The sequence below is a fragment of the Leucoraja erinacea genome, chromosome 13 (genome assembly GCF_028641065.1).
Source record: "Leucoraja erinacea ecotype New England chromosome 13, Leri_hhj_1, whole genome shotgun sequence".
In the NCBI taxonomy this organism is placed as follows: domain Eukaryota; kingdom Metazoa; phylum Chordata; class Chondrichthyes; order Rajiformes; family Rajidae; genus Leucoraja; species Leucoraja erinaceus.
Window position 1 is genome coordinate 14308737 of NC_073389.1, and position 26756 is coordinate 14335492.

Here is a 26756-nt window from a genome sequence, read left to right on the forward strand (position 1 = left end):
ATCCATTGATTTCAATCACCAGATGATCCATGCAATTAATGCTTCTCTAGTGGGTATTAATTGTCAGAGGGAATATAAAATAAGTATAATTTTTTTTTAGCTTTGTGTCCATGGCCTTAGATTGGGGTGTATAATGGCTGTGCCACAATGTTGTGGCACTAGAACAGTCTTATCTTATCTTGCCTGGGGAAACTGCTCTTTCCAAGCCCATCCATTTTGTTGGATTGTGAATTGTTCATTCTGTATCCCAAATTTATAATTATCAGGAAAAGTCTTAACTCTACAGTTGACAGAATAATGTTTCCTGTTCTATTTGTTGCTCCCAGTAGATGAACATTTATTTTCCATATATCATGCATTTTTTTTCTCTTGATGAGACATTAAAGGTGGTGATCAAATTGTCTTAAAGTCATAAGATCATAAGTGATAGGAGTAGAATTAGGCCAATCAAGTCTACTCCCCCATCCAATCATGACTGATCTATCGCTCTCTCCTAACTCCTAACTTACCATAAATATGCTGTTTGCTGTTTAAAAACATGGAAAAAATATTAAATATAATTCCAACATCAAATTACAATATCACAGTGTCTCATTTCCTATGGAATTCTCTCCTACCAATTCTACACTCAATGCACACAATATAATATGTTTGAATCAGGCAGCAGTAACATTTGCCAGTTGTCATTGATTACACATGTTTAGCTAATCTAACAGACCATAAATTCTGCGTTAGTCGATTACCTCTTCGTGCCCTGTTCATCATTATTAATATCTTCACACTTGGAACTTTAATAGAAATAATGAGCTTACATTCCTACTTTTGGAATCAAAAGTAGCCTCATTTAATGTATGTTTGTAATCTATTACATGCTATTGGCAAAAAGGTCATCTCACTAATATGTTTTTAAACTGCAGAGGGGATTTCATCCGCTGATGACATTAAGCAGGCTTCAGAACAGCTCCAAAAACGCTGGGACGAATTCTGCCAACTACTGCTAGAGCGGATGGACTGGCTCCAGTATCAGGATAAGATCATCCACATCTCTTCACAGCTTCAGCAGCTTAAGCAGGCCGTAACCGCTTCGGAGAACTGGCTAAAAGCACAGCATTCACCAGCCAGCGAGTCCGACACAGCAAAAATCCAGCTGGAGAAATGCAAGGTCAGAACATACAACCCTGAGAAGATGTGTGTAGGAAGGAACTTCGAATGCTGGTTTACACCAAAGATAGACACAAAATGCTGGCGTAACTCAGCGGGACAGCATGTACCTCTGGATAAAAGGAAAGAGTGACGTTTCAAGTCTTGACCCAAAACGTCACCCATTCCTTCTCTCCAGTGATGCTGTCTGTCCCGCTGAGTTACTCCAGCATTTTCTGTCTATCAATCCTGAGAGTAACTTGGGTTTGTTTGCATAGCACCTAAAGAAAAACGTACTGTTTTTACTAAAGGAAAACAACAACATCTGTCGAAATAAATAGTTGACATTTTGAGTCAATGACCTTCCATTATGACCAGAAGTGTCCAACTTCCTTTGCACTGGGTGCCTGATCTCACTTGTGAAGATTGTAGAATGAAAACCATTTGTTGACGGAGGTCATTCAGTCCATTGTCTCCATGTTAGCCAAACAAGATTTTCTTTCGGTTAATCCTATTTCTAAAGCCATAGGTTTGGGGTTTTCCAGTGCATTCTACATATTTAGTAAATATGATGAAGATTTCTCCTTCCACTTCCCTCTCATGCAGTGAAGTCTAGAACTTCATTTGGTTCAACAAGCCTTCTAGCCACTCCCTTCCAGTCCTATCAATTAATTTAAATCTACTTTACCATACTACTAATCCCTTGCAGAGGGAAAGAGTTCCTTCACATTCACCCCATTTGGATTTTTCATAATTTAAAGCACTTTAATTAAATCGCCCTTGTTTCAATCTGAGCATTTTTCTGCCCAGGCTAACACTCCAATTTATAGGATTCTCCAGCAGGAAGTTGCTAAAGTTGGAGCAAATCTAAATTATACCATTGGAATCATTTTTGTTGTATCTTCCATCCATTACTGTGATATGATATCCCATATTCTGGAGAGGCAGGCATCGCCCAGCGTCACTGGGCCTGTACTCGCTGGAGTTCAGAAGATTGAGGGGGGACCTCATTGAAACGTACAAAATAGTGAAAGTCACGGATAGAGTGGATGTGAAGAGGATGTTTCCACTAGTAGGAGAGTCTAGGATGAGAGGTTGTAGCCTCAGAATTAGAGGATGTTCTTTTAGGGAGGAGATGAGGAGGAATTTCTTTAGAGCAGGGCTGGGGAACCTTTTCATGTTGGAATGCTGTATTAAGTTAACTGTAATCTAATAAGGCCACATCCAAGAAACATCAATTAGATATACTTCAAAATGTACATTATTTTGCAAAAATCTTACTACTATGTACTAACTTCAAGAAAATGAAAAAAAAATTGTTAATTCTAAAGTTAACTAACCTTTTAATGACTTTGTTGTGACAGCTTTTTGTAGGAAAGCATTTGAATATTAAGTTGCAATATGGAGGTACACAGTTTCAGCTGATCTTCTAGATGGGTATCCGTCACATGTGACCTTAAGGGGGTCTTGATTTGGGTTAGGTAGGAAAATGTAGATTTGCAGCAATAAGTGGTTGAAAAGCAAGGAAGCATTTTTGTGCATGTTGCCGAAGACGTGTGTATTCTATTGCATTTTCCCATATTTCAATCGGATTTTTCTTCGTGTCAAATGAGGACTTTAAAATGTAATCTTCTGAGAGCTCAATCAATTCCATCTGTAGTTCTTTGGAAGCCTTGAAGATATCAACTAGGTGAGGTTGAAATGCTAATTTGAGTGTGATGTCATGATTCTCAGAGTCAGTGAGCCTTTCATTGTATTCTTTAAGTCTATAAACAGCTGCATATTCTTCAAATGACTCGCATGAATCCTCCTGCTCATCAATGACCTTCGCTAACTGGGGAAAATGTTCATCCAAAATTTCGTTTTGAAGAAGAAGAGTTTTGAAAAATTATAGCTTTTTTCGAAATGCTTGGATATTTTGCGACATATATATAGACTTAGTTTTACCTTGCAAAGAAAGGTTATTTTGTTGAATCTTCTTTTACTCTTTGGTATTTTAAATACATTCATTTTAAGACTAAAATAGTAAAAGACAAATTAAAAAAAAATAAAATAAAATCAAAAGGATTTGTTCCACAAAATTTGGATTAATTCAAAAGGCCGCAATTAATGGCCTAGAAGGCCGCAGGTTCCCCACCACTGCTTTAGAGGAAGGTGAATTTTTGCCACAGAAGGATGTGGAGGCTGTTAATGGATATTTTTAAGGCGGAGATGAATAGATTCTTGATTAGTACGGGTGTCAGAGGTTAATGGGGGGAAGGTAGGAAAATTGGGTTAGGGGGGAGAGATAGATCAGCCGTGATTGAATGGCAGAGTAGACAATGGGCCGAATGGCCTAATCCTGTTCCTGTCACATGACCGTATGAAGTAGAAAGTAAATATGAGTGCTTCTTAGTTATGGCATGCAATTTACTTGGCCAGAACATTTGAAAAAAAAATATGATGACGCTTCTTGAATTGTTATTAAAGTTAGTTGTATGCTCACAGTGTCGGAAAAGCACATGGTGCGTCATAACATTAACACAGCTGAAGAAATAGTTGATTCATTGTTGGTGACAGAGCTGGCACATTTATTAGGGAAAATTATTCAACGAGTCTGTTGTAAAAATCCTTTCAAACACTCTCATTCTGAACTTGGCCAGGGTCCCACTGTGGCGAATAGGGCATCTGTGTCGTTCATCTGATTTATATTTATTCATCAAATGATATATTAACTCGGTATTATTGAGAACTTAACAGGGTTATATCAAATTTTACACAGCTTCCAATTTTCAGATACAATAGTTGAATCAATTCCAACCTCCATGTTAAAACAACATTGCATCCATTGCATCGTGGTGTATTTATTTGTTGGGAGAGGAAGATGATGACATGTAAAATAATTATAAAATATTTTGATGCAGTTTTGCTTTTGTTTATATTCAATAATTCAGTGTGTTAAGTGCAAGGATGATCCCGAGTCATTCCAGCTTGTTAAATGTGCCGTTCAGTGGAAGCTCAGTGTTTCTGTGACCCATTCTGATCTCCTCCAATGTCACCCAACTATTTTCTGATGCGAGCAATTGTCACTTCATCAAACAACATTGCATTGAAAATTGAAACGACTGATTAGCCATGATTAAATCTTGTACAACCAGTTGTTCGAAGCTCAACATTGTTGTTTTTGAATGCTCCTAATAAACTAATAGGTCTGTATGTGTTTAAAATTAAACTTGGTGTTTTACAGAACTATTCAGGACCTAAAACTGAATGTACTGATTCTCTGTTGTGTAAACCTTTCAGGGGGAAATCTCACGCCTGACAGCACTGCAGCCGTTGGTTCAGAAGCTGAGCGAACGAGGGGAGGAGTTAAATCAGAAGGACGAGGTGCCCAAGTCTGTAGGGGCTGACATTGCTGCCTCAACCAGTTGCTATGCACAGGTTCTTGCAGCACTGCAGAATCAAGAAAAGTTACTGCAGTCTCGTAAGTGTTTCCAAAAGCTTGTGCTAATTTGGTTTAGTTTAGAGATACAGCGCGGAAATTCGGTCCACTGAATCCGCACCGACCAGCGGATTCAGCACAATAACACTATCCTACACACACTAGGGACAATTTACATTTATACCAAGCCAATTAGCCTAGAAACCTGTATGTCTTTGGATAGTGGGAGGAAACCGAATATCTCGGAGAAAACCCACGCGGTTACGGGGAGAACGTACTAACTCCGTACAGACAGCTCCCGTAATCAGGATCGAACCTGGGTCTCTGGAGCAGCAAGCGCCATAAGACAGCAACTCTGTGCCACCGTGCCGCCCTCAGTAGTTACCCTTCATGACAGCAAAACCCAGTCTTTCAGTCAGTTTCAACACACTGACATTTTATTGCCTTTGTCTAACCAAAACGTTACAAAACCATTGAGGCAATTTATCTTTTCAGAGCTGCAGTTGCCTGTTTTTCACAATAAATAAGTATCATTGCAAGCTTCTCCAGGGAAGGAAATAGCAATAGTTCCCTCCAGCATCTCATCCACTGATCTATTATGAACGCATGCGTTTTCAAAATGGAACAAGTTCAAACAAAGGAGCACAAACCTGTTGTCACAGACAATGGATATCTTTTTGCACAAATCAAAGTAATTGTGAAAAAAATTCAGGCTACAGTGCTTTGAATCACTACTTAATAAACAATCAACACAAACACAACAATATCTGTTTAAAAAACATCAGAATGATTATTTTGCTCCTTTGCATTTTTTGCTCAGTGAAGTTTATTTCAACCGCATTGGTTTTGCAAATTAGCGAATTAAAACTCCAATTAAAGTCAGCTCTCCATGCTCCTCTTTCCTGCATTCTCCATTCTTGTAGATTTAACCTTGGTGTTCTGGTGCAATGTTAATTCATAATTTTCTATGCAGAGGCCCCGTTTCTCTGCTGACCAAAAGCTTATGTTTCTTTTCGTCTCCCTTCATTTTCTATTATGGACATTGATTTATTTTCTTCTGCTTTATTCATGCAAACTGCTTTAGTTTTTGCTGTTTCGTTGTCTTCCCAATGCTTCATCGTTTCATGCTGCGCTCATTGTTTTTTTTTTCTCTCCCTTTAGTCTCCACCCTCTTTTATACTTTGCTTTTGCATAAGATAGGGGAAGTATTTCAACTGGTTTTGGGATCCAAACGAGAGACCTGTGAGGGCAATAAACAAAGGTAGTAAGACACCAATCCACAGTGTATTCTCAAACGCTGGCACTTGGTTTTGAGGACAGAGAATACTTGCGAGAATTGCGATTTGGATGCCAAAATAAGATGAATTAGTCACTGAGGGGCAACAGATTACTTAATTGAATCTCTGTCTTCAACTCTGAAACATAAAATACAGGCAAAACAGCTTTGGATTTTGGAGGCAATTTATTAGTGTTAAAAAAATGTTTGGCTCTTACACATGCGAGGCATATTTTCCCTGGTGGAAACTGGTGGAAACTGGCAACTACAATGATATTGATAGAACATTTACTAACATTGAACGTGGTCTTTTCACTTGTCTGTTGACTGCCAGGAAACTTTGTAGGCTGTTATGTTTGCTGGCAGATAACAGCTGAACTTATTGGTCTCATTGCTTAGCAAAACTAAAGCTTTTTATGGCATCTTCGTTACATTTGAGAAGGAATAAGGAATTGGAGTTTTAACTCTTGACATTGGTTCGAGGAGAGGAACAAATCACATAATCTGGCAATAACACTCCCTTCCCCACATGCAAGAGGAAAGCTCTTTCTTGATGGTGTAGGAGGGAACAGCAGATACTGGTTTAAACCAAAGAGGGACAAAATGCTGGAGTAACTCAGCAGGACAGGCAGCATCTCTGGAGAGAAGGAATGGGTGACGTTTCAGGTCGAGACCCTTCTTCAGTCTATCCCGCTGAGTTACTCCAGCAATTTGTGTCTATCTTTCTTGATGGTGTTGTTTTGGCTGATTTTATCCTCAGAGATATTTAACCATCTCGGATGTGATGCCTGTCGGAAGTGTTTTTTGTAATTATTCCTTTATGGGAGTCGGGTGTTCCTGGTGGTGCCAGCATTTGGCTCCCACCCCTGAGGAGGTGATGAGCTGTGACCGTGAGCCATTATGGTGGTGAATCTGTGGAATTGTTTGCTACTGAAGTCTGTGGAGGCAGTCAATGGATATTTTTAAGGCAGAGATAGTTTGATTTTTGATTAGTACGAGTGTCAGAGGTTATGGGGAGAAGTCAGGAGAATGGGGTTAGGAGGGAGAGATAGACCAGCCATGATTGAACGGCGGAGTGGACGATGGGCCAAATGGCCTCATTCTACTCCTATCACATGACATAGAAACATAAAAACATAGAAAATAGGTGCAGGAGGAGGCCATTCGGCCCTTTGAGCCAGCACCGCCATTCATTGTTATCATGGCTGATCGTCCCCAATCAATAACCCATGCCTGCCTTCTCCCCATATCCCTTGATTCCACTAGCCCCGAGAGCTCTATCTAACTCAATCTTAAATCCATCCAGTGATTTGGCCTCCACTGCACTCTGTGGCAGGGAATTCCACAATTTCACAACTCTCTGGGTGAAAAAGTTTTTTCTCACCTCAGTCTTAAATGGCCTCCCCTTTGCTCTAAGACTGTAGCCCCTGGTTCTGGACTCGCCCAACATTGGGAACATTTTTCCTCCATCTAGCTTGTCCAGTCCTTGTATAATTTTATATGTTTCTATAAGATACCCCCTCATCCTTCTAAACTCCTGTGAAAACAAGCCTAGTCTTTTCAATCTTTCCTCATATGACATATGTCCTTTTGACCTTCAATGCAGTGTGTACATGTGTTCATGTGTTCACACATGCACACAATACAGCCAGCAGTACAATCAAGGATCAGTCGCACCCTGGCCAATCCCTCTTCTCCCCTCTCCCTTCAGGCAAAGGGTATAGAAGTGTAAAAATGCACATCTCCAGATTCAGGGACTGTTTCTTCCCAGCTGTTATTAGGCAACTAAACCATCCTATTGCAACCAGAGAGTAGTCCTGAACTACTATTGAACTATCTCTGATCGGACTTTACTGGCTTTACTTTGCACTAAACATTATTCCCTTATCATGTATCTGCACACTGTGAATGGCACGATTATAATCATGTTTTTCCGCTGGCTGGCTGCCACACAACAAAAGCTTTTCACTGTACCTCGGTACATGTGACAATAAACTAAACTGAAACTAGACTGAAACTGAACTGAAATAGCACCTTGCCACAAATGCTGTTGGGACAGGTATGTGTTTGTGATCTTTGCTTGGTGAGCTGTCCACTTCTCCCCTTCAATTGGACAGAGATTATGAACAGAAGACTTCAAATTAGGTTGTTAATTTGAGACATGCATCTTTACCTAAATGGGATCAGGATACATTGTAAAGCAACTGGAACCAAGTTGCTGAAACATGGAAAATTATGGTGGTCCCACTTTTAGAATTATGATGGAAGTCACACGGCACAGAAACAAGAACATCCATCTGCATTGACCATCAAACACCTATTGACAGTAACAGCATTTTTCTTTATTGCGCATCGGCTGATGTGTAACAATCCCCCCCCCCCCCCCCCCCCCCCCCCCCCCCCCTACCCTTACTTTCACTCCTGATTCCCCATCCATCTATTTACAGAAATTTACAGAAGCCACTCACCCTACTGGCCGGCAAATCTTTGAGATGTGGGGAAAAAGCAGGTGTACCTGGGGGAACCCTGTATTGTCACAGGGGGAATATGCAAGCTGTACACATCTAGGATCAAACCCGAGCCTCTGGACCTGTGATGTCGTGGTGCTAGGCACTATGCCACTCTGCACTGCCAGGTTTCATCAGGATTGCAAGGATTATTTGTCTGTAGGTCATGAATGTTGAAACGATTTGTCAATCTGCTTTCGTCTTCAGTGACTGTGGCAGGCAGCCCACTGCTACTCTGTCATCGTGCTCTACTCTCCCTCACCCAGTGCAGCCTGCATGGGGTAGCTGAGAGTCTTCTGGGAACCCTTTAGAAATGTAATTGATCAGACTCCAAAGATTTGCCACGGACATTAGCAAGAAAGGTGCGAGACTGCAAAGAGAATTGTATTGCTTTTAGCCACTGTTATTAATTTCATCTGGGGCTCTGCCTTGCACAGTAGTGTATCACATATTAACAGTTGCATGACAAACTAGAAAGACCAGAGCTTTATTTAGCCTGTTCCCAAATTCTAGCAATTCTCCGTGTCTCTTGCTTCAAACGTCTTTCCAGTTTTCCCTGTATGTTTCCTGCTTTTCTAAATTAGATTCATTCCTCCCATGAGACCAGTACGTTTAAAAACGGCCAGGACTTCAACATTCATAACAAAGCATGGATGTTGCCCACTATTAAAGAACAGGGATTAAATGACATAAGAGATGCAAGACCAATGAGTCTTTTGAAGATTTTTAAAAGTATTTTACAGAATGTAGTACACTGTGGAAGTGTAGAAAAGATATGCAGCCTCCCTCACAAACTGATATTCTGATTTTGTTTATTATGTATTGATTGTAAATCTATACGCTGTTATTTGCTCTTATACTTTCCTTTAATGGGATCGCTGCTATGAATGCACGATAGAATTATGAGAACGGGTTGCATAAACGTGACTTGTATTCCTGAGATCACAGGTGTTAAAAATATTTGACGGGTTTGATAATCTGAGTACAATGGAATGCCTTCTTACTGGGGAGTTAAGAACAAGGAGATGTGATGTGAAATTGAGACCAAGGACTGTATTGGACATAAATGTACAACGCTTGCTCTGGAAGACTGTAGGATGTAGGGACATTTGAATCTCCCAGTCCACTGATGTTGTTGTTTTCAACGTGGTGAGAAGCAAAGGAGGCGATATACAGATAGACTTCAGACTGGAAACATTCCAAAAATATAGATGCTGGAAATCTACAACCAATTCAGAAAATGCTGAAAATATTCGTCAGGTCTTATCACATCTGTGCGTTTCAGGACAGAAACCTATTGTCAGACTGTTCTCTCCCCACTGATGAGGCCAGACCTGCAGAGTTTTTTCGGCATTTTGGGCTTTTGGTTTTGAGATGAGTGATGATATATTTAAGTGATGAGGTGGATATGAGACCTGAATGCCCTCGTCACTTCCCAATGTCAGTACAGATGGTTTCATAATTAAGTGGCGCAAGAACAGTCCAATTCCTGATAATCTTGGGTTTCATTCCTCTGAAGTTCTTTGTGGAAGTTGAGGGAAAATAACAACCTGGTTGATATATGTTGGTTATTCTATCCCTTCCTTTTCCCAGTTCTGGAAAGTCTGCCTACTCTCCGTTACAAAGAAACAATGAACACCCTGGTTCTATGGATCCAGCAATCAGAAGCCAAGTTAACCCTCCCACGTGTGGCAGTGACAGAGTATGAAATTATGGAGCAGCGACTCAAGGATCTGAAAGTATGTATCTGTAATCATTTCTGCTGGAATGTGAATGTAATTGCCCTAATGATATTACTTCAACGTGGATGCCAATTATTACAACGATACGATGCATTACCTTTGTGCCATGGCATGAAGTAGTAACCTGTTAGTCACAAACAGAAATGCACATTCTTTGTAGAGAAGTCTCTTTCAATTATATATTTTGCAAATCCTACCACTTGTTGAATGGTTAACCCGAGTATGCACAAGAAACAGCTACTGACTCATTGCAAGGAAGATAGCAGATGGAGTTAGCTCAGGAGTAGGTGGATTCCACATTCACCACCGAGGAGTCCCAACCATTATTTATGTTGAGATGTGTTGGTTACTGTTTCCCACAGTTGCCTCCTTCAGATGTTGCCAGATGTTTAGTTGTATTGTTCTATGTTTAGTTGTATTGTAATGGCTGGTCTTACTATCGGGACATAACAACGCTAAATACAAAACTCTCCATGATATTAGAATGCAGGCAGCTATTCCTACAATTTAGGCTTGTTAGCGGGCATCCTTGGCTAACATGATTCTCCTCACTCTCTGTGGAAGTGCTGGATGTAAAGGAGCTAGCAAGATATGGCAGATTATCAATTTTGTGATTAGTTCTGTGAGTTTCTCACCTTCCACTTGTTTTATTTTAACGCATTATGCCCCTGTCCCACAAGCAATTTTTTTAGGCGATTAGGCTGTCGCCACATGGTCGCCGGGGAGTCGCCTGTATGGTCGTGAGTCGTCTCCTCAGTCGCCCAAAGAATCATAACGTTTTTCTGGTTGCCGCTGGATTTTGAAATGTTCAAATCTTTTCGGCGACAGTCGACAACAGTTGGCTTGACGCCAATGAGCGTAGCTTGACTTCGCCTGACGTAGCTGCTGTCGTAGGTTGCCGCCAGGATGACGTAGGTTGTCGCCAGGTGCTGACGTCAGTGAATTCCATTGGGAACTACCTACGTCAACCTGCATCAACCGGCGACAGTTACCGGCAACTTATTGCCGATTTTTCGACGATCTGCTATGATTATGACGCTGTCACCGAAAAAAACGCATGTGGGACAGGCCCATAACTTATGAATGCCTTTCTATTTCCTCTTTGCCCAAGTTTGACCAGAGTTTGCATGTATTAAAGGTATTTGAGTACATTTCTGCTTCAACACCACCTAATAACCTGGGGTCATTGGGAGATATTTGAAAATATAGGAACCAAGTTTCCTGAGGTGATGGGAGTTCCCTCACCCCACCTCCACCCCCATTCATCCACATTTCCATTTCCTCCTCTTGAGATTTTTGCCATTACAGGTAGACACAAAATGCTGGAGCAACTCAGAAGGACAGGCAGAGAAGGAATGGGTGACTTTCGGGTCGAGACCTTTCTTGGCATCATGATGGATTTGCAAAATCAAACATTCCCCCAATGATTTATGAATCCAAGATAGAGGCAAAGCATTGTCAGACAGCTTGTTTGGCTGGCATTGGATATGATTAAGACTCGCTCCTTCATTAAAGCACAGGGTTGCCTGTAATGCATGTCCATTTTGTGTTTGTGTTTGTGTGTGTGTCACTTTGAGAGTGTGAAGCATCTTTCATTTCCCTCTCATGGATTTTGTTCGGTAATTGAAAATCTCAAAAGGGAAATTAAAGTTACAAATTATACTCTCGTCCCGTCATGCTTTTTAATAATTTGTTGTGGCGTCAGTTTAAGTACCTAGCTTTGAGACTCACTAGGATGCTAAAGTAAGTGGAATGTAAATGTGTTCTAACGGGGCTGACATGCAATCGAGCTGGTGGTAAACAAATGGATACATTTCCTCTGATCTACTGATTTATAATGGTCTTAATTGATGTGTTTTCACTGTTTGTATTTACTTTTGTAAATTGTTTGCAGTGTTGGGCTTAGGTGCCTGCTCAATGTTGTGATGAAGTGAGAAGTCATGATCATAATGGATGGGAAATAAAACAATTTCATCACCGACCGTTTCAATATTAATTGAAAACAGAACATTGCTGGAAATACTCAGCATGCTACAAACTTGGGGGACGGAAACAAATACGTGATCTTGCCAGCTGCGAATTCCCAGCACTTTGTGTTTTTATTTCGGATTTTCGGCATCTGCAGTACTTTCCTTGTGCACGATTGCTTCAGGTTGCACTTTGAGGAAACTCACTGGCTTCAGCTTCTATCACGTGGCATCTTTGGTAGATTTTGCTGTCAGGTGAATTGGCTCCATGATTTCCCTTCACTGAATGGAAGGCATTTGGCCGACGTGGATACCTGTCATTTCATGCAGTTGCTTTCCAAATTGTTTGGAATTGTGAAACTGCCGAGAAATCAGGTTCATGCCACAATTTCTAAAACTCTAGTTGATGCAAACCTAAGCAACGTTTTAAATTGCATATTGGCGAGTGAAAGTTTGCAGCATGGGATAAGGGAGCAGGTGAAGTTTATGTTGGAGAATATGACCTGATACATTTTGGTGCAAGGAATCAGATGGGCCAATAATTTTTATAATGCCACCGAAAGTGGAAGGAGCAGAAGTGGAGGGATCTTGTGATTCCTCTCTGAAGAAGGGGCTCGACCCAAAATTTCACCTATTCCTTTTCTCCAGAGATGCTGTCTGGCTCGCTGAGTTACTCCAGCTTTTTGTGTCTGTCTTCGGAGGGATCTTGGATATGTGGTAGAACATGAAAGTAGTTAACTAGTCGTATGAAATCCTTGGCTTTATTATTAGAGGCATTGTTATGCTGGATTTCTATGAAGACTGGTCTAGCCATGGTGGTTCGCCATGTTATACTCCATGTGCGACAGTATTAATGATGATCCAGGAAAGGTTATGAGAATGACACAAAATGATGGAGTAACTCAGCGGATCAGCCAACATCTCTGGAGAAAAGGAATAGGTGACATTTTGGGTCGAGACCCCTCTTCAGGCTGAGAGTCAGAAGAAAGGGAATGAGAAGTCTAGACGGTGATACAGAGAGATATAGAACAAGTGAATGAAAGATATGCAAAAAAGTAACAGTAATAAAGGCAACAGGCCATTGTTAGCTTTTGGTTCTCGGTGAGAATGAGTCACAGACAATGAGACTTAACAAAACAACTTTGAAACTACTCCTACGACTTGGGTGAGGGAGGGATGGAGAGAGAGGGGATGCAAGGATTACTTTAAGTTTGAGAAGTCCAATATTCATGCTGCCCAAGTGAAATATGAAGTGCTGTTCCTCCAATTTGCGTTTGGCCTCACTCTGACAATGTAGGAGGCCCAGGTTGGGAGACTTGTTCTTTGGATGATGGATTCAATTTACAGTGTTAGATTAGTAAGCCGAGAGCTGTTTTCTTCAAAGAGGAAGGGGAGATTTGATGCTGTTTAAAATGATGTGGGATCTGGACAGAACACAAAACAGGAGCCTCTTCCCTTCAAAGGAGGGGTCATAGATATCAGAAAATATGGAATTGGAATTCTAGTCATACAGCAGTGAACAGGCTCTTCACCCCACTGTGTCCGTGCTGGCCATCAGGGGCACTATCCGTACTTAACCCATTTTCCAGTGAAGTGAGAAGATGAGAAGCATTTATGTGGTTGGAATCTGGAATGCACTGCCTGCAGATATGATGGCGGCAGGTGCCACTGTGGTCATAAAGAGTGAGCTGGATAAATATATTATGGATAAAAATTAGCAAGGCTGTATAGAAAGCCTGTTGAATGAAGCTGGAGAGATGCTCTTGTACCGTGCTGGCATGGACACACAGGGTTGAATGGTCACTTTCAGTGCTCAAACCATATGATTTCCTGTTGTCATCATTGAAATTTATCTTTGGAGTGAAACAAAATCTCATTAAATTTTAAGAATACATTGTCTGTAAAGGAAAATATTGAGTAGTAAGTGCATCGCATGTACTTGACAACTCAAAAGCCTTCAACGCCATTAATCCGATCTTTAAAAGTTTGTCAATGTTGTTATGTGTAATAGTGTTTGGGGACATTGATTGTTACTTCGAGGTTATTATCCCTTTATCGATTATGTCATATGATTAATTGCTGTCACGATTGCAAAAGTATTTATCGAAAGTTCCAGACAGGCGATCTGTGAAGAGCCATTGAGTAGTAGGCAGGAGGCAGGAGGCAGCTCGAATGTCGGCGAAACATCACTCCCTGACGAGCTCAATGCGTTTGCGTTCTTACACCCCTGTTGTATGAATATTGATTTCTCTAACTTCAAGTAATCCTTGCATCCCATCTCTCTCCATCCCTCCCTCACCCAAGTCGTAGGCAGGAGGCAGCTCGAATGTTGGCGAAACATCACTCCCTGACGAGCTCAATGCGTTTTACGCACGCTTTGATAGGGAGAACACTGATGTTCCTTCCCGATCTCCCATTCGCTGTGATGGCATTTCAGTCTCAGTCACAGAGGCCGACGTCAGGAAATCTTTCAGAGGGGTGAACCCATGAAAAGCACTTGGACCTAATGGTATACCGGGCCGTGTTCTAAAAACCTGTGCAGACCAACTGGCTGGAGTTTTTACGGACATTTTCAACCTCTCACTTCTGAGGTCTGAGGTCCCCACCTGCTTTAAAAGGGCATCAATTATACCAGTGCCCAAGAAGAATAAGGTGACGTGCCTTAATAGCTATCGACCAGTGGCACTAACGCCGGTGGTGATGAAGTGCTTTGAGAGGTTGATCATGGAGCAAATCAACTCCTACCTCGACAAAAACCTGGACCCACTGCAGTTCGCTTACCGCCACAACAGGTCAACGGTGGATTCGATCTCGCTGGCCCTCCACTCCGCTCTGGACCACTTGGACATCAAAAACTCATATGTCAGGCTGTTATTCATCGATTACAACTCGGCATTTAACACAATCATCCCCTCCAAGCTGGTTACCAAACTCGTAGAACTGGGTCTCTGCGCATCTCTCTGCAATTGGATCCTCGACTTCCTCATTCACAGACGACAGTCTGTTCGTATTGGTGGAAATGTGTCAGCCTCGATAACAATCAGCACGGGAGCACCTCAAGGCTGCGTGCTCAGCCCCCTGCTGTACTCACTCTATACTCATGACTGCGTAGTCAGTCATAGTGCAAACTCCGTCATCAAGTTCGCTGACGACACCACTATTGTGGGGCGTATCACTGATGGGGATGAGTCAGAGTATAGAAGAGAGATCGAACAACTGTCCATATGGTGCCACTGCAATAACCTGGCCCTCAATACCAGCAAAACCAAGGAACTGATTGTGGACTTTGGAAGGAGTAGGAGGGAGACCCACAGCCCCATTTATATAAATATATGGTTGAAAGGGTCAAGAGCTTCAAATTCCTGGGCGTGCACATCTCTGAAGATCTTTCCCGGTCTGAGAACACTAATGCAATTATCAAGAAAGCTCATCAGCGCCTCTACTTCCTGAGAAGATTACGGAGAGTCGGTTTGTCAAGGAAGACTCTCTCTAACTTCTACAGGTGCACAGTAGAGAGCATGCTGACCGGTTGCATCGTGGCTTGGTTCGGCAATTTGAGCGCCCTGGAGAGGAAAAGACTACAAAAAGTAGTAAACACTGCCCAGTCCATCATCGGCTCTGACCTTCCTTCCATCGAGGGGATTTATCGCAGTCGCTGCCTCAAAAAGGCTGGCAGTATCATCAAAGACCCACACCATCCTGGCCACACACTCATCTCCCTGCTACCTTCAGGTAGAAGGTACAGGAGCCTGAAGACTGCAACAACCAGGTTCAGGAATAGCTACTTCCCCACAGCCATCAGGCTATTAAACCTGGCTCGGACAAAACTCTGATTATTAATAACCCATTTTCTGTTATTTGCACTTTATCAGTTTATTTATTCATGTGTGTATATATTTATATTATGGTATATGGACACACTTATCTGTTTTGTAGTAAATGCCTACTATGTTCTGTGTGCTGAAGCAAAGCAAGAATTTCATTGTCCTGTACAGGGACACATGACAATAAACTCACTTGAACTTGAGTAAAGTACACTTTATATTTGACTTCCTTGTGCCTCGTCTATAAGTTTGGGCATCCTCCAAGGGACCTTGTTGGAGATTTAGAAGTCCCCTGAGTGCACGTGTTTAAATTCACCTTTCTCCACCTGCTCGAGGTGACATACATGCCAGGAATTTCATCAGCCCCTGGCACATTTCACACTGGACTTACTAGTTTCATCCAAACCCAGCCACCAATTGAGAGAATGTGCTGTTTCTTCAAACTTTGTTTCAATTTTGAGCATTAATTGGTCACAGTACTACAGTATATTATCTTTGTTTTAAATTCCAATTTGTTAAAGTGTTAAGAATAATTGGTCATGAAGTTAAAGCAGGAATATGTTGAACTCATATGTTGAGTTCATATACACCGTGACATAGATTTTATTTTGCTTGCCTTTGCATTTTAGGGTACAGAAATATTTTGATTCCTTCATTAAAGTATCATGATATATTTGATTTCCATTGTTAGTGCACTTTCCACAAAAAAAAATGTGTTTTCTTTTGAGGTTTTACAAGGTTCATTTCAGGAGCAGCAAAGTGGTCTGAATTATCTCACCACAGCTGCAGAGGAGGTGTCGAAGAAAGCCCCAGTGGAGATCAGCCAGAAATACCGATCGGAGCTTGAAGCGATTGTTGCCCGCTGGAAGAAACTGACCATTCATTTAATGGACCAGAGCCAGAAACTTGAGGAACTGATAACAAAGGTTCAACAGTTTCAGGTTGGTGCAAGTTTTGCATTCAATTATTCTGTGCCACAGCCTCCCATCAATTGGGGGTGGGTGGGGTTAGCATTTGTATGTCGATTGGAATCAGAGTATGTTGGTAATGACAGCAACATCATGTGCAGGAAGATACACACACAGCTGTGGTTTATAATCTCAACAGTACTCTAAGGTGTTCTTCAACTCTGGATCATTTTAATAAATTATTTCTGCACCTTCTCCTTCACATCCTCACAAAGTGTATTGCCATCACAATACAATAAAATACAATACAATACAATACAATACCATTTATTTGTCATTTGAACCTCACATGAGGTTCAAACGAAATTTGGTTTCTGCAGCCATACAAGAAAAGAACCAAGACACACACCAACACAATGAAGAACCAAGACACACACCAACAAATTTACACGAACATCCATCACAGTGAATCTCCTCCTCACTGTGATGGAAGGCAAACTCTTATCTCTCCCCTGCACTCCTCGTTCTCCTCCCGATGTCAGAGTCAAAGCCCCCGGCGGGCGATGGTAAATAAGTCCCGCGGCAATTATAAAGCCGCGCCAGGTGATGCAAGGCCGCGCTCCGGGTCTTGGTGTTAGAGCCCCCGGCGTGCGCTAACCAGTCCCGCGGCAATTATAAAGCCTCGCCGGGCGATGTAAGGCCCCGTTCCAGGTCATCCTCAACCCCGCAACTCGGGCGGGAGAAGTCCCCATTGCGAAAGCCCCGAAAAGCGGTCTCACAGCTGGGACCCGCGGGCTCCCGGTGTCACTGTCCACCAGACCTGCGGTAAGCCTCCGAATCTCCTGGGTCAGGCCACAGCAGCGCGCCACCACCGCTCCTCCCGCTCCGAACTCGGCCAGCTCCACGATGGTGAGTAGTCCGCAGGCTCCGCGACTGGAGCCCCAGGTCGTTCGGGCTGGAGGCCGCTCCACGGTGCTAGGCCCCAACGACAACGGAGACCTGACAGAGAAAAGGTCGGGTTCTCCGTGCAGGGGAAAGATTTTAAAAGGTTTCCCCACCCCCACCCCCCACACACATACCCACCTGGGAACAGCATAAGGTCATAAGTGATAGGGGCAGAATTAGGCCATTTGGCCCCTCAAGTCCACACTGCCATTCAATCATGACTGATCTTTCTCTCTCTCTCCTCACCCCATTCTCCTACCTTCTCCCCATAACCCGACACCTACACTAATCAAGAATCTATCTATTTCTGCCTTAAAAATATCCATTGCTATTGTGTTGTTTGCTTCAATCATTGTCCACCGGCTGCAGATTTCTGGAGCTGGGATTATAGTTTTGTTTGTTGTCATATACACCGGGTGCATTGAAATTCCTTGCTCACATGAATCTCCCAGAGAAATCATTACTTTCAGTGAAGATAAATACAACAATGAGTGCAAGGATGAGTGCAAATCAGCTATATGGTGCAAGATTACCATGCAGAAACAAAGCAGTGCAAAAGAATATTGAAGTACAATAATGGAACAACTTATTGAGGTTGTTTGAAAGAGGCAATCGGTTCAAGAGTCAGATAGCAGTGGGGACAAAGCTGTTTTTAAGTCGGAACTTTTAAACTCCTGTATCTTCTCCCAGATGGGAGAGGAGAGAAAAGTGAATGGCCAGGGTGGCAGGCATCATCTACAATACTTCAGAATTAAGGAGACAGAAGTTTAGGGGTAATATGAGGGGGAACTTCTTTACTCAGAGAGTGGTAGTGGTGTAGAATGAGCTTCCAGTGGAAGTGGTGGAGGCAGGTTCATTGGTATCATTTAAAAATAAATTGGATAGGCATATGGATGAGAATGGAATGGAGGGTTATGGTATGAGTGCAGGCAGGTGGGACTAAGGGAAAAAAAGTTGTTCAGCACGGACTTGTAGGGCCGAGATGGCCTGTTTCCGTGCTGTAATTGTTATATGGTTATATGGTTAATACTTCCAGCCTCCCTGATGCAACTTTCCAACTTCGAGCCTGTAATGAACTGGGCTGTGTTCACCACTCTCTGTAGGTTCAGACAATCAAGAGCATAGCTGTTGCCACAACATGCTGAATTGCATCCCATCAGAATACTTGCTTTATGGCCTATGTAGAAGGTTGAGAGAATCCTCACGGAAATGCAGAATCTTCTCAGATGCACAAGTAAATACACAGATGGATTGTCTTGATCACCACATCAATGTGAAGAGATCATGTTAGGTTGCTAGTAATATGGATGCCTTGGACCTTAAAGCTGTCTGTCGACTATCTCTACAGCTGTTTAGTTGATCAGGGCAGGTGTGTTCACCCCCTTGCTTCCTTGGGTCAACAACAAAAGAGCCTGTCCCACTTGGATGTCATTTGTACATCCCAAAGTCCTGGGGCACCGCGCGCGGCTGCACTTCACTGCCTACGTCACCAAGCACCATGCGCACATCACGTGCGTCATGACGCGTAAATGATGTTGGATAAATGACGCCCAAGTGGGACAGGCCCTTCAGTCACTTGAATAAACAATTTTTCCTGTTCAAACTGGCCGTAAAAGGCATTAAGCTCATCTGGTAGATATACATCGTTGCCAGAGATCCCCCATTATATCAGCTTGGAGCCCATAATGATATTCTGAGCCTTGCCCTGTCACTTGGCATCTGCTTGATTGAATTGAGCCTCGAGCTTGTTTTGAAGGTTGAGTTTCAGTGACTGAATTTACAACTATAATTTGGTACCATTGTCATATTCAACGAATACTCTCGACTTCAAAGAATGCGTATCACATATGGTCCTGAGTTCTTAGAATGCACACTGCTAACACAGCCAAGGTTAGACGAGGCACAAATTGTTTAGTTTTGGTAGTGCTGCTGTTACTTCTACCAGTATTTGATGAAGCGCATGTAAAATGTTTGTTTGCCATGATCATGTACAGCTAAAAGCAGGATCAATGCGATACCTAATCAGGGTGAAAGTCGCAAATGAGATTAGCAGCGAAGCGATGATGCTTATCCCTGCCCACACTGCTTACAACTCTCTGTCGCCTGAATTTTCCCCATTCCCTGACATGGGCAGCTGCCAGGCTGGAAGCCCTGGTTCACTGGAAGCCCTGGTATCCGGCGATGCTGGTGTCACCATTCTGGCTGGGCAGCCATTCACATTGGGAAAATTCTAACTGGCTGCAAAGTAGAATTGCAAGTGTTAGTATTTTTCAGGTTAAAGATTGGGAAAAATGTATGTCTGATGAGAGTGTTGCAGTTTGTGGAACTGCTGCCTCACAGTGCCAGAAACCTGGGTTTGATCCTGACCTTGGGTGCTGTCTGTGTGGAGTTTGCTCGTTCTCCTCGTGACCCTGTGGGCTTCCTCCGGGTGCTGCAACAACATTAAAGAAGCTTAACGCCATGCAGGACCCAGCAGTCCATATAATAGCCACTCCATCCACAACCATTCACTCATTCCTCGGCCAACCAACTAACATCTATAGCATGCACTGCAGCAACTTGCCAAGAATCTTTAGAATGCACCTTCCAAACCCACAACCTCCATCAGCTAAAAGGAAAAGCATGGGCGCACCTCCAACTGTAAGTTGTCCTCACAGCCACACATCATTCTGCCTTGGAAATGTATCGTTGTTCCTTCATTGTCACTGGCTCAAAATGTTGAAAAGCTGTTCCTTCCAGCATTGTGGGAATACCCACATGTGAAAGACTGCAGCGGTTCACGAAGGCAACGTGTACCGGGGTACAAAGAAAAGCTTTTGTTGCACGCTAACCAGTCAACATGATTACAATCGATCTGTTTACAGTGCATAGATACCCGATAAGGGAATAATGCAAGGTAAAGCCAGTAAAGTCCAATCAAGGGCAACTGGGAATGGTCAATTATCCCATGAATGAACATTTTTTTTTTTTTAATTGGCCTGCAGATACGAATGTTCAATCCAGCATCCTGTGACCATCCACTCTCACTGTATTGTACAAGTGCAGTTTTTCATTACATTCAATGTATTTTTTTCAGGGTTTCAGGCTGTTTGTTTTAAGTAAAATGGTGCACAGTTTTTGTTTCATCAAGACAACAGCTCGGGACTACTTTGCATTACTGCAAAATAAAATCAGGTTATTACTACCAATAAATTATTATCTTAAATGAGATTGCATTACAGTTCCTTGCTCAAAAATTTCAAGGGGTATTTGACCTCAATAAAAACATTACAAATTAGCAATGAATTGTCTCGGTTTGATTTGGGCCTGATTTCCAGGTTCATCCTTCAGGAAAGGTTGGCTTTCAGTGGGTTCAAGCCAAATCCTGGTTACAGCAAACTCAAGTCCATTGGGGTACTCATAATGAGGGCATCATTTAAATGCAATGGAGATTTTAAGGATGGAAATGTAAAGGAGATTTATTATTACATCAAAGAATAATGTAATTTTCTATATCTAAGCTCATTGATAATACATCAATGAGCTTAGATATATAGTCTAATTCTCTGATTTCCACTGTTTAAATTATGCAAAAGTACATCTTTCCTCTTTGAAGTTGCCAACTACGTTACATGTTTATATCGTGTCAGGATATAAACATGACATTTGGAATATGAAAATGTTGATTCATTCTTGACCAGTAAAGAGCAGAAGACTTTAGACTTCACAGATGCAGTACGGAAACAGGCCCTTCGGCCTACCGAATCCACGACGACTAACAATCACACCGTATGTATACTGGTTCAATCTTACACCCGAGGGACAATTTACCATTTTACCAAAGCCCATTAACCTACTAACCTGTACGTCTTTGGAGAGTGGCAGGAACCCAGGGCACCCAGAGAATACCTACACGGTTACAGGGAGAACGTGCAAATTTCCATACAGACAGCACCCGAGGTCAGGATCGAATCCGGGCCTCCGGCGCTGTACAGGCAGCAATTGTACCGCTGCACCACTATGCTGACCAAGCAGAAGTGATGCTGATGTATCTTTCACAAGCTTTGTCATCATTAAGTTTTTTCTGAGCCAGAGTATGTCTCTCAAATGTACAGCCTGGTTGGTCTTGATATTGCAACACTCAGATATGGAATAGATATCACTTGGACACACCTACTTCTCTCCAATAGAACATATCAGTGATGAGGTAGTATTTCATGAGAAAAAATATAGTGTGATTTTTCTACTGTTGTGGTGTACAGAAAATAAAACAAGATCACAAATGAGATGATTACAATTTTATAGTAAGATTTTAACATCGTTCCCATATAAGCTAAATTTGCAATGCCTCATTAAATATGAAATGTAACTGCATTCGTGGAAACATTGAACCTCCTGATAAACTATACAAAAAGGCAATAATATTCAATTTGTTGACAAACAAAGTATTGTTCAAAAGCTTTTCAATTAATTTGGAAGTATGTCAAATAAAGAATTTCTCATTCATTTGCAATTTTATATTTCTGAATGACAGAATGACACACAAACCTTGAGGAAATGGATGGCTGAGGTGGACATTTTCTTGAAAGAAGAATGGCCTGCGCTAGGAGATTCAGAAGCACTTGAGAAGCAACTTGAGCAATGTACTGTAAGTAAATTGATTCAAAATTAGTTTAGTCTAGAGATATAGCGTGGAAACGGGCCCTTTGGCCCACAAGTCAGCGCCGACCAGCGATCCCCTCACACGAGCAGTACCCAACACATATTAGGGACAATTTATAATTTTTACCAAACCCAATTACTAGACAATAGAGACAATAGGTGCAGGAGTAGCAAATGATCATCCCCAATCAGTACCCCATTCCTGCCTTCTCCCCATATCCCCTGACTCCGCTATTTTTAAGAGCCCTATCTAGCTCTCTCTTGAAAGAGAGAACCTGCCTCCACTGCCCTCTGAGGCAGAGAATTCCACACACTCACCACTCACTGTGGGAAAAAGTGTTTCCTCGTCTCTGTTCTAAATGGCTTACTCCTTTTGCTTAAACTGTGGCCCCTGGTTCTGAATTCCCCAACAGTGGAATTAACCTACAAACCTGTGCGTGTTTGGAATGTGGGAGGATACTGGAGAAAGCCCATGTGGTCACGGGGAGAACATACAAACTCCATACAGGCGGCACCCGTAGTCGGAATCGAACGCAGGTCTCTGGTGCTGTAAGGCAGCAACTGTACCTCTCCACCACCTGCCGTCACTCTCATCTAAATGGAAAATATTATTTGAATGTAAAAAATGTTGCAAGAGCACTTCTATATTCATTAGATGAGCAGGTACGAGAAGCTGCACCAGAGAGGGAGTTAGATGTGGCCCTTGTGGCTAAGGGGATTAGGGGGTATGGAGAGAAGGCAGGTATGGGATACTGAGTTGGATGATCAGCCATGATCATATTGAATGGCGGTGCAGGCTCGAAGGGCCGAATGGCCTACTCCTGCACCTAATTTCTATGTATCTATGTTTCTAAATAAAACAATTAATTTTCATTTTACTATTAAAGTTTAGTTCTTGAAGTTCTCTGACTAGTTTCACTCTCCGCCTGATTAAATTTTACTATTTGTATGTCTAGTAGTCATCTTCCCCTCAGCTGACAATGATCCATTCCACATTTTCCTTGACATTCGTCCCCTTTGATCACTCATTTTCACTCCTTACCCTTCCATATCTCTATAGTATGTCTCCATCTCCTCTGACAGACTCGACCCGAAACGTCACCCATTCCATCTATCCAGAGATGCTGCCTGTCCTGCTGAGTTGTCCCAGTATTTTGTGTCGTACTTTTAATGGCCCACTGTATTATAAGGGCAAGAGTATTATATCTCAGATATATTTTGGTGACTAAGTAGTTTCTATTCTTAATAAGATGTTTGCATAAAACATCGCTGGATTTATTTGGGAACTGCTCCACCAGGAATTATATATGTGCTGAGGCTGTGCCCTAAGTGGTTAAAAGCAGGGAATTTGAAACAATAGAAGTTTCATCAGAGGTGGTTCCTGAACTGAATAAGAATTACGAGAGAAGAACGGTCTGTCTGGTGAACAAACAGAAAATGCAAGGATAAAAGGAGACTGCATTTGCTATTCAACGAGCAGAATTTAGTTTTTGTTTTGAACAAAGTGGTAAAATTTCCATTTGGGCTAATTGAGTCAGTGTAGATGTTCTCAGTGTATTCATTTTTATCTCTTTCAATAGTTATCTATTTTGTACCTATTGCTGTTCAGAACTAAATACTTTGAGCCATTGGTCTATGGCTTAATGTTTGCCATTTCAAGGGTAGATGAGCCTGCAGTAAATGCACTGAGCATGTCACTGCAGCTAGGGTCATTGTTAGCTCATTGGATATACACCTCAGCAAGAAAGAAGATAGAAAGGATGCAGTCCCTGAAATGTGGTCATGAAGTCTGACTTCCAGAAACTGGTCTTGGGTTATTGCTAAAGGTAAAAGTTATTCCAAGTTTGAGTGCTGCAGAAGGCAGTGAAGACAGGACCCTGGAAGAAGAAATTCTTCATGGAGAAAGTTATAAAGTTACAGTTGTAAGTTGATTGTGTGTATAGTGCTGTGAAACTATCTTGCAGAATTGAAGTAAACTTTTTTTTACTGGCTTATTGAAAAGCACGAAGGAAAACAAGATGTGTTGCCTCTTAAAAGAAGTTAAAGTTTAAATAAGTGATGAACCTGACTCACTGCATTGTGGGATACTGTCAGATATTTACTGTCTGAGACCTGAGCCATTTTTTATTTTCGATCAGTGTCTTTGTCTTTCGATCGGTCCTTATCCCAACATCTCACACTCAATGTAGCAACATTCAACAAAAGACAACAATGTTAATGTTTATCACCGATGAAAGTACCATTTGCTTTACTTGAGATGGTCTTTTGCTGGACCTTGCCAAGTAAAGGCCCTGTCTCACTTCCCCGAGTTGCTCACGCACTCTCCCGAAGTTTCCCCTTGATTCGAACTCGGAGAATTACGGTGATAGGCGTTCGTAGGTACTCGGGGCTATTTTATTAAACCCGTGGACATTTTTCAATGTTGAAAAAACGTCCCGACTTACCTGATGCCCCGAGTTCCTAGGGCTGGCATTACGAGCCACTATGAAACACCTACGGACTTCTACGGGTTCCTATGAGCTCGCTACCGACATTACCCGACATTCCCCGAGTTTGAATCAAGGGGAAAACTCGGGAGAGTTTGTGAGTAACTCGGGAAAGTGGGACAGGGGCTTAAGGGTTTCAGGGGTTATGGGGAGAAGGCAGGAGAATGGGGTTGAGAGCAAGAGATAGATCAGCTGTGGTTTAATGGTAGAGTGGACTTGATAGATGTAATGGCCGATTCCTATCACTTATGAAACAGGACCCATAACTGGTATTGGTACTTTAAAATCCTTTGACTTGGTTTCTCCTGGTGCTCTTGAAATCAAAATTAATTGATTCAACATGTTTGTGGGACATGCTAATTGTTGGCTGACATATGAGAAATAAACATATCTCCTCCAACCAGGGCATTATTAATTGAGTAGATCATTCAGGAATTGATGTTTGGATGAATGATTAAAATTATCAAATACCTGAAGGAAGATCAGACAGCCATCAGAATTTTTGAAGGAAGTCACATCACCTGCCAATGAAAATGTTAGTGTCTTATTTTAAGGGTATGAAAACTCCCAGTGGGTTAAAGTAATTCAGCCTTGTCTTTTTGACATTGCTAACCTGCTTCTTGTTCTCTCTCTCTCTCAATGATACGTGAACTATTACTTTGAATATGCTTTCAGCTTATTGACATCAAGTATCATTGTCATTGTAATACCACGGGATTGCCTCCCCAAGTCCTGATGGCTGTGCCAACAATCTTTTCTGGTTTGTACTGGTGGGGGAAATCAAAACCTGACCAGTTATTGACATGGACATGAGCATCATTGCTAAACCATTCAGAAGAAACGTCTACAAACTGCATTTGAATACTTCCAACAAACTTGAGTGCAACTGGAAATGTTTTTTTGTTAATCAATCTCTAGGTGGTGTTCAGTTTGAGATGTACTGAGTTTCCCCAAAATAGTTTGAATTATCAACAAGTATTTACACGAGAAGTATTTACATGAGACACGAGCTTTCCAACTGAACTATGGATTTTATGACAATGCAGAGTTTTGCTCCATGTTTCAACCGCAAGGTTACAGGTATTTTCACGTTTTGTCTTTTGATTTCAGGCTTTAGTGAATGACATCCAAACTATCCAGCCCAGCTTAAATGGTATTAATGAACTTGGGGAAACCTTGAAAAGCCAAGCTGAGCCTGAATATGTGAGCAAATTACAGACTGAACTCGCTGATCTGAATGCGTGTTGGGATGACATTTGTAAACAGGTGAGTATACCAGACGTGGAAAAGGACGAGTATTGCAAATAGAGTAAGATAACAGTTTCACAGTGAGCGGCAGGGCCTTAGAGAGTGTTGTAGAACAGAGGGACCTTGAATATGAATTCCACCAGCTTGACTGTGTGGTCATTAAATAATCTGAATCTGAAGTACATAGTTCCTTGAAAATTGTGTCACGGGTAGGCAGGCTGGTGAAGTAAGGTTTTGGTATGCTTGCCTTCATGATTTCAGGCATTGAGTGCACTAGTTGAGATTATGTTGTAGTTGTACAAGTCGTTGTTGAGGCAGCTCTTGGAATTTGTGTTCATTTTATTGTCGCCCAGCTATAGGAATCATGTCTTTAATCCTACAAGAATGCAAAAAAAAGATTTATGAGAATATTACCAGGACCTGAGTGACTGGGTTATGATGTGAGATTAGACAGGCTGGGACTTTATTTGTTGGAGTGTTGGAGATTGAGGTATGATTTTATAGAGATGCATAAAATCATGAGGTGCATAAAGAGGTGAATGCACAGCGTCTTTTTCCCAGGATTGTGGAATCAAGAATTAAAGTGCATAGGTTTAACATGCCAGGGGGAAGATTTGATAGGAATTGAAGGGACACAGAGGGCGATGGGTA

At 41.9% G+C, this 26756-nt stretch overlaps 1 protein-coding gene across 12 annotated transcripts in view; it reads left to right on the forward strand.

Annotated features, from left to right (window-relative positions):
- The window catches only part of dmd (dystrophin), a 1582845-nt gene that overhangs the window by 626117 nt on the left and 929972 nt on the right, over positions 1-26756 (forward strand). For all 12 annotated transcript variants that reach the window (XM_055644518.1, XM_055644513.1, XM_055644515.1 and 9 more), the window contains 6 exons: positions 918-1162; positions 4423-4603; positions 9938-10083; positions 16606-16818; positions 22244-22357; positions 25968-26123. In XM_055644518.1, coding sequence (XP_055500493.1) covers positions 918-1162; positions 4423-4603; positions 9938-10083; positions 16606-16818; positions 22244-22357; positions 25968-26123 — 1055 coding nt within the window. The remainder of the gene's footprint in view (positions 1-917; positions 1163-4422; positions 4604-9937; positions 10084-16605; positions 16819-22243; positions 22358-25967; positions 26124-26756) is intronic.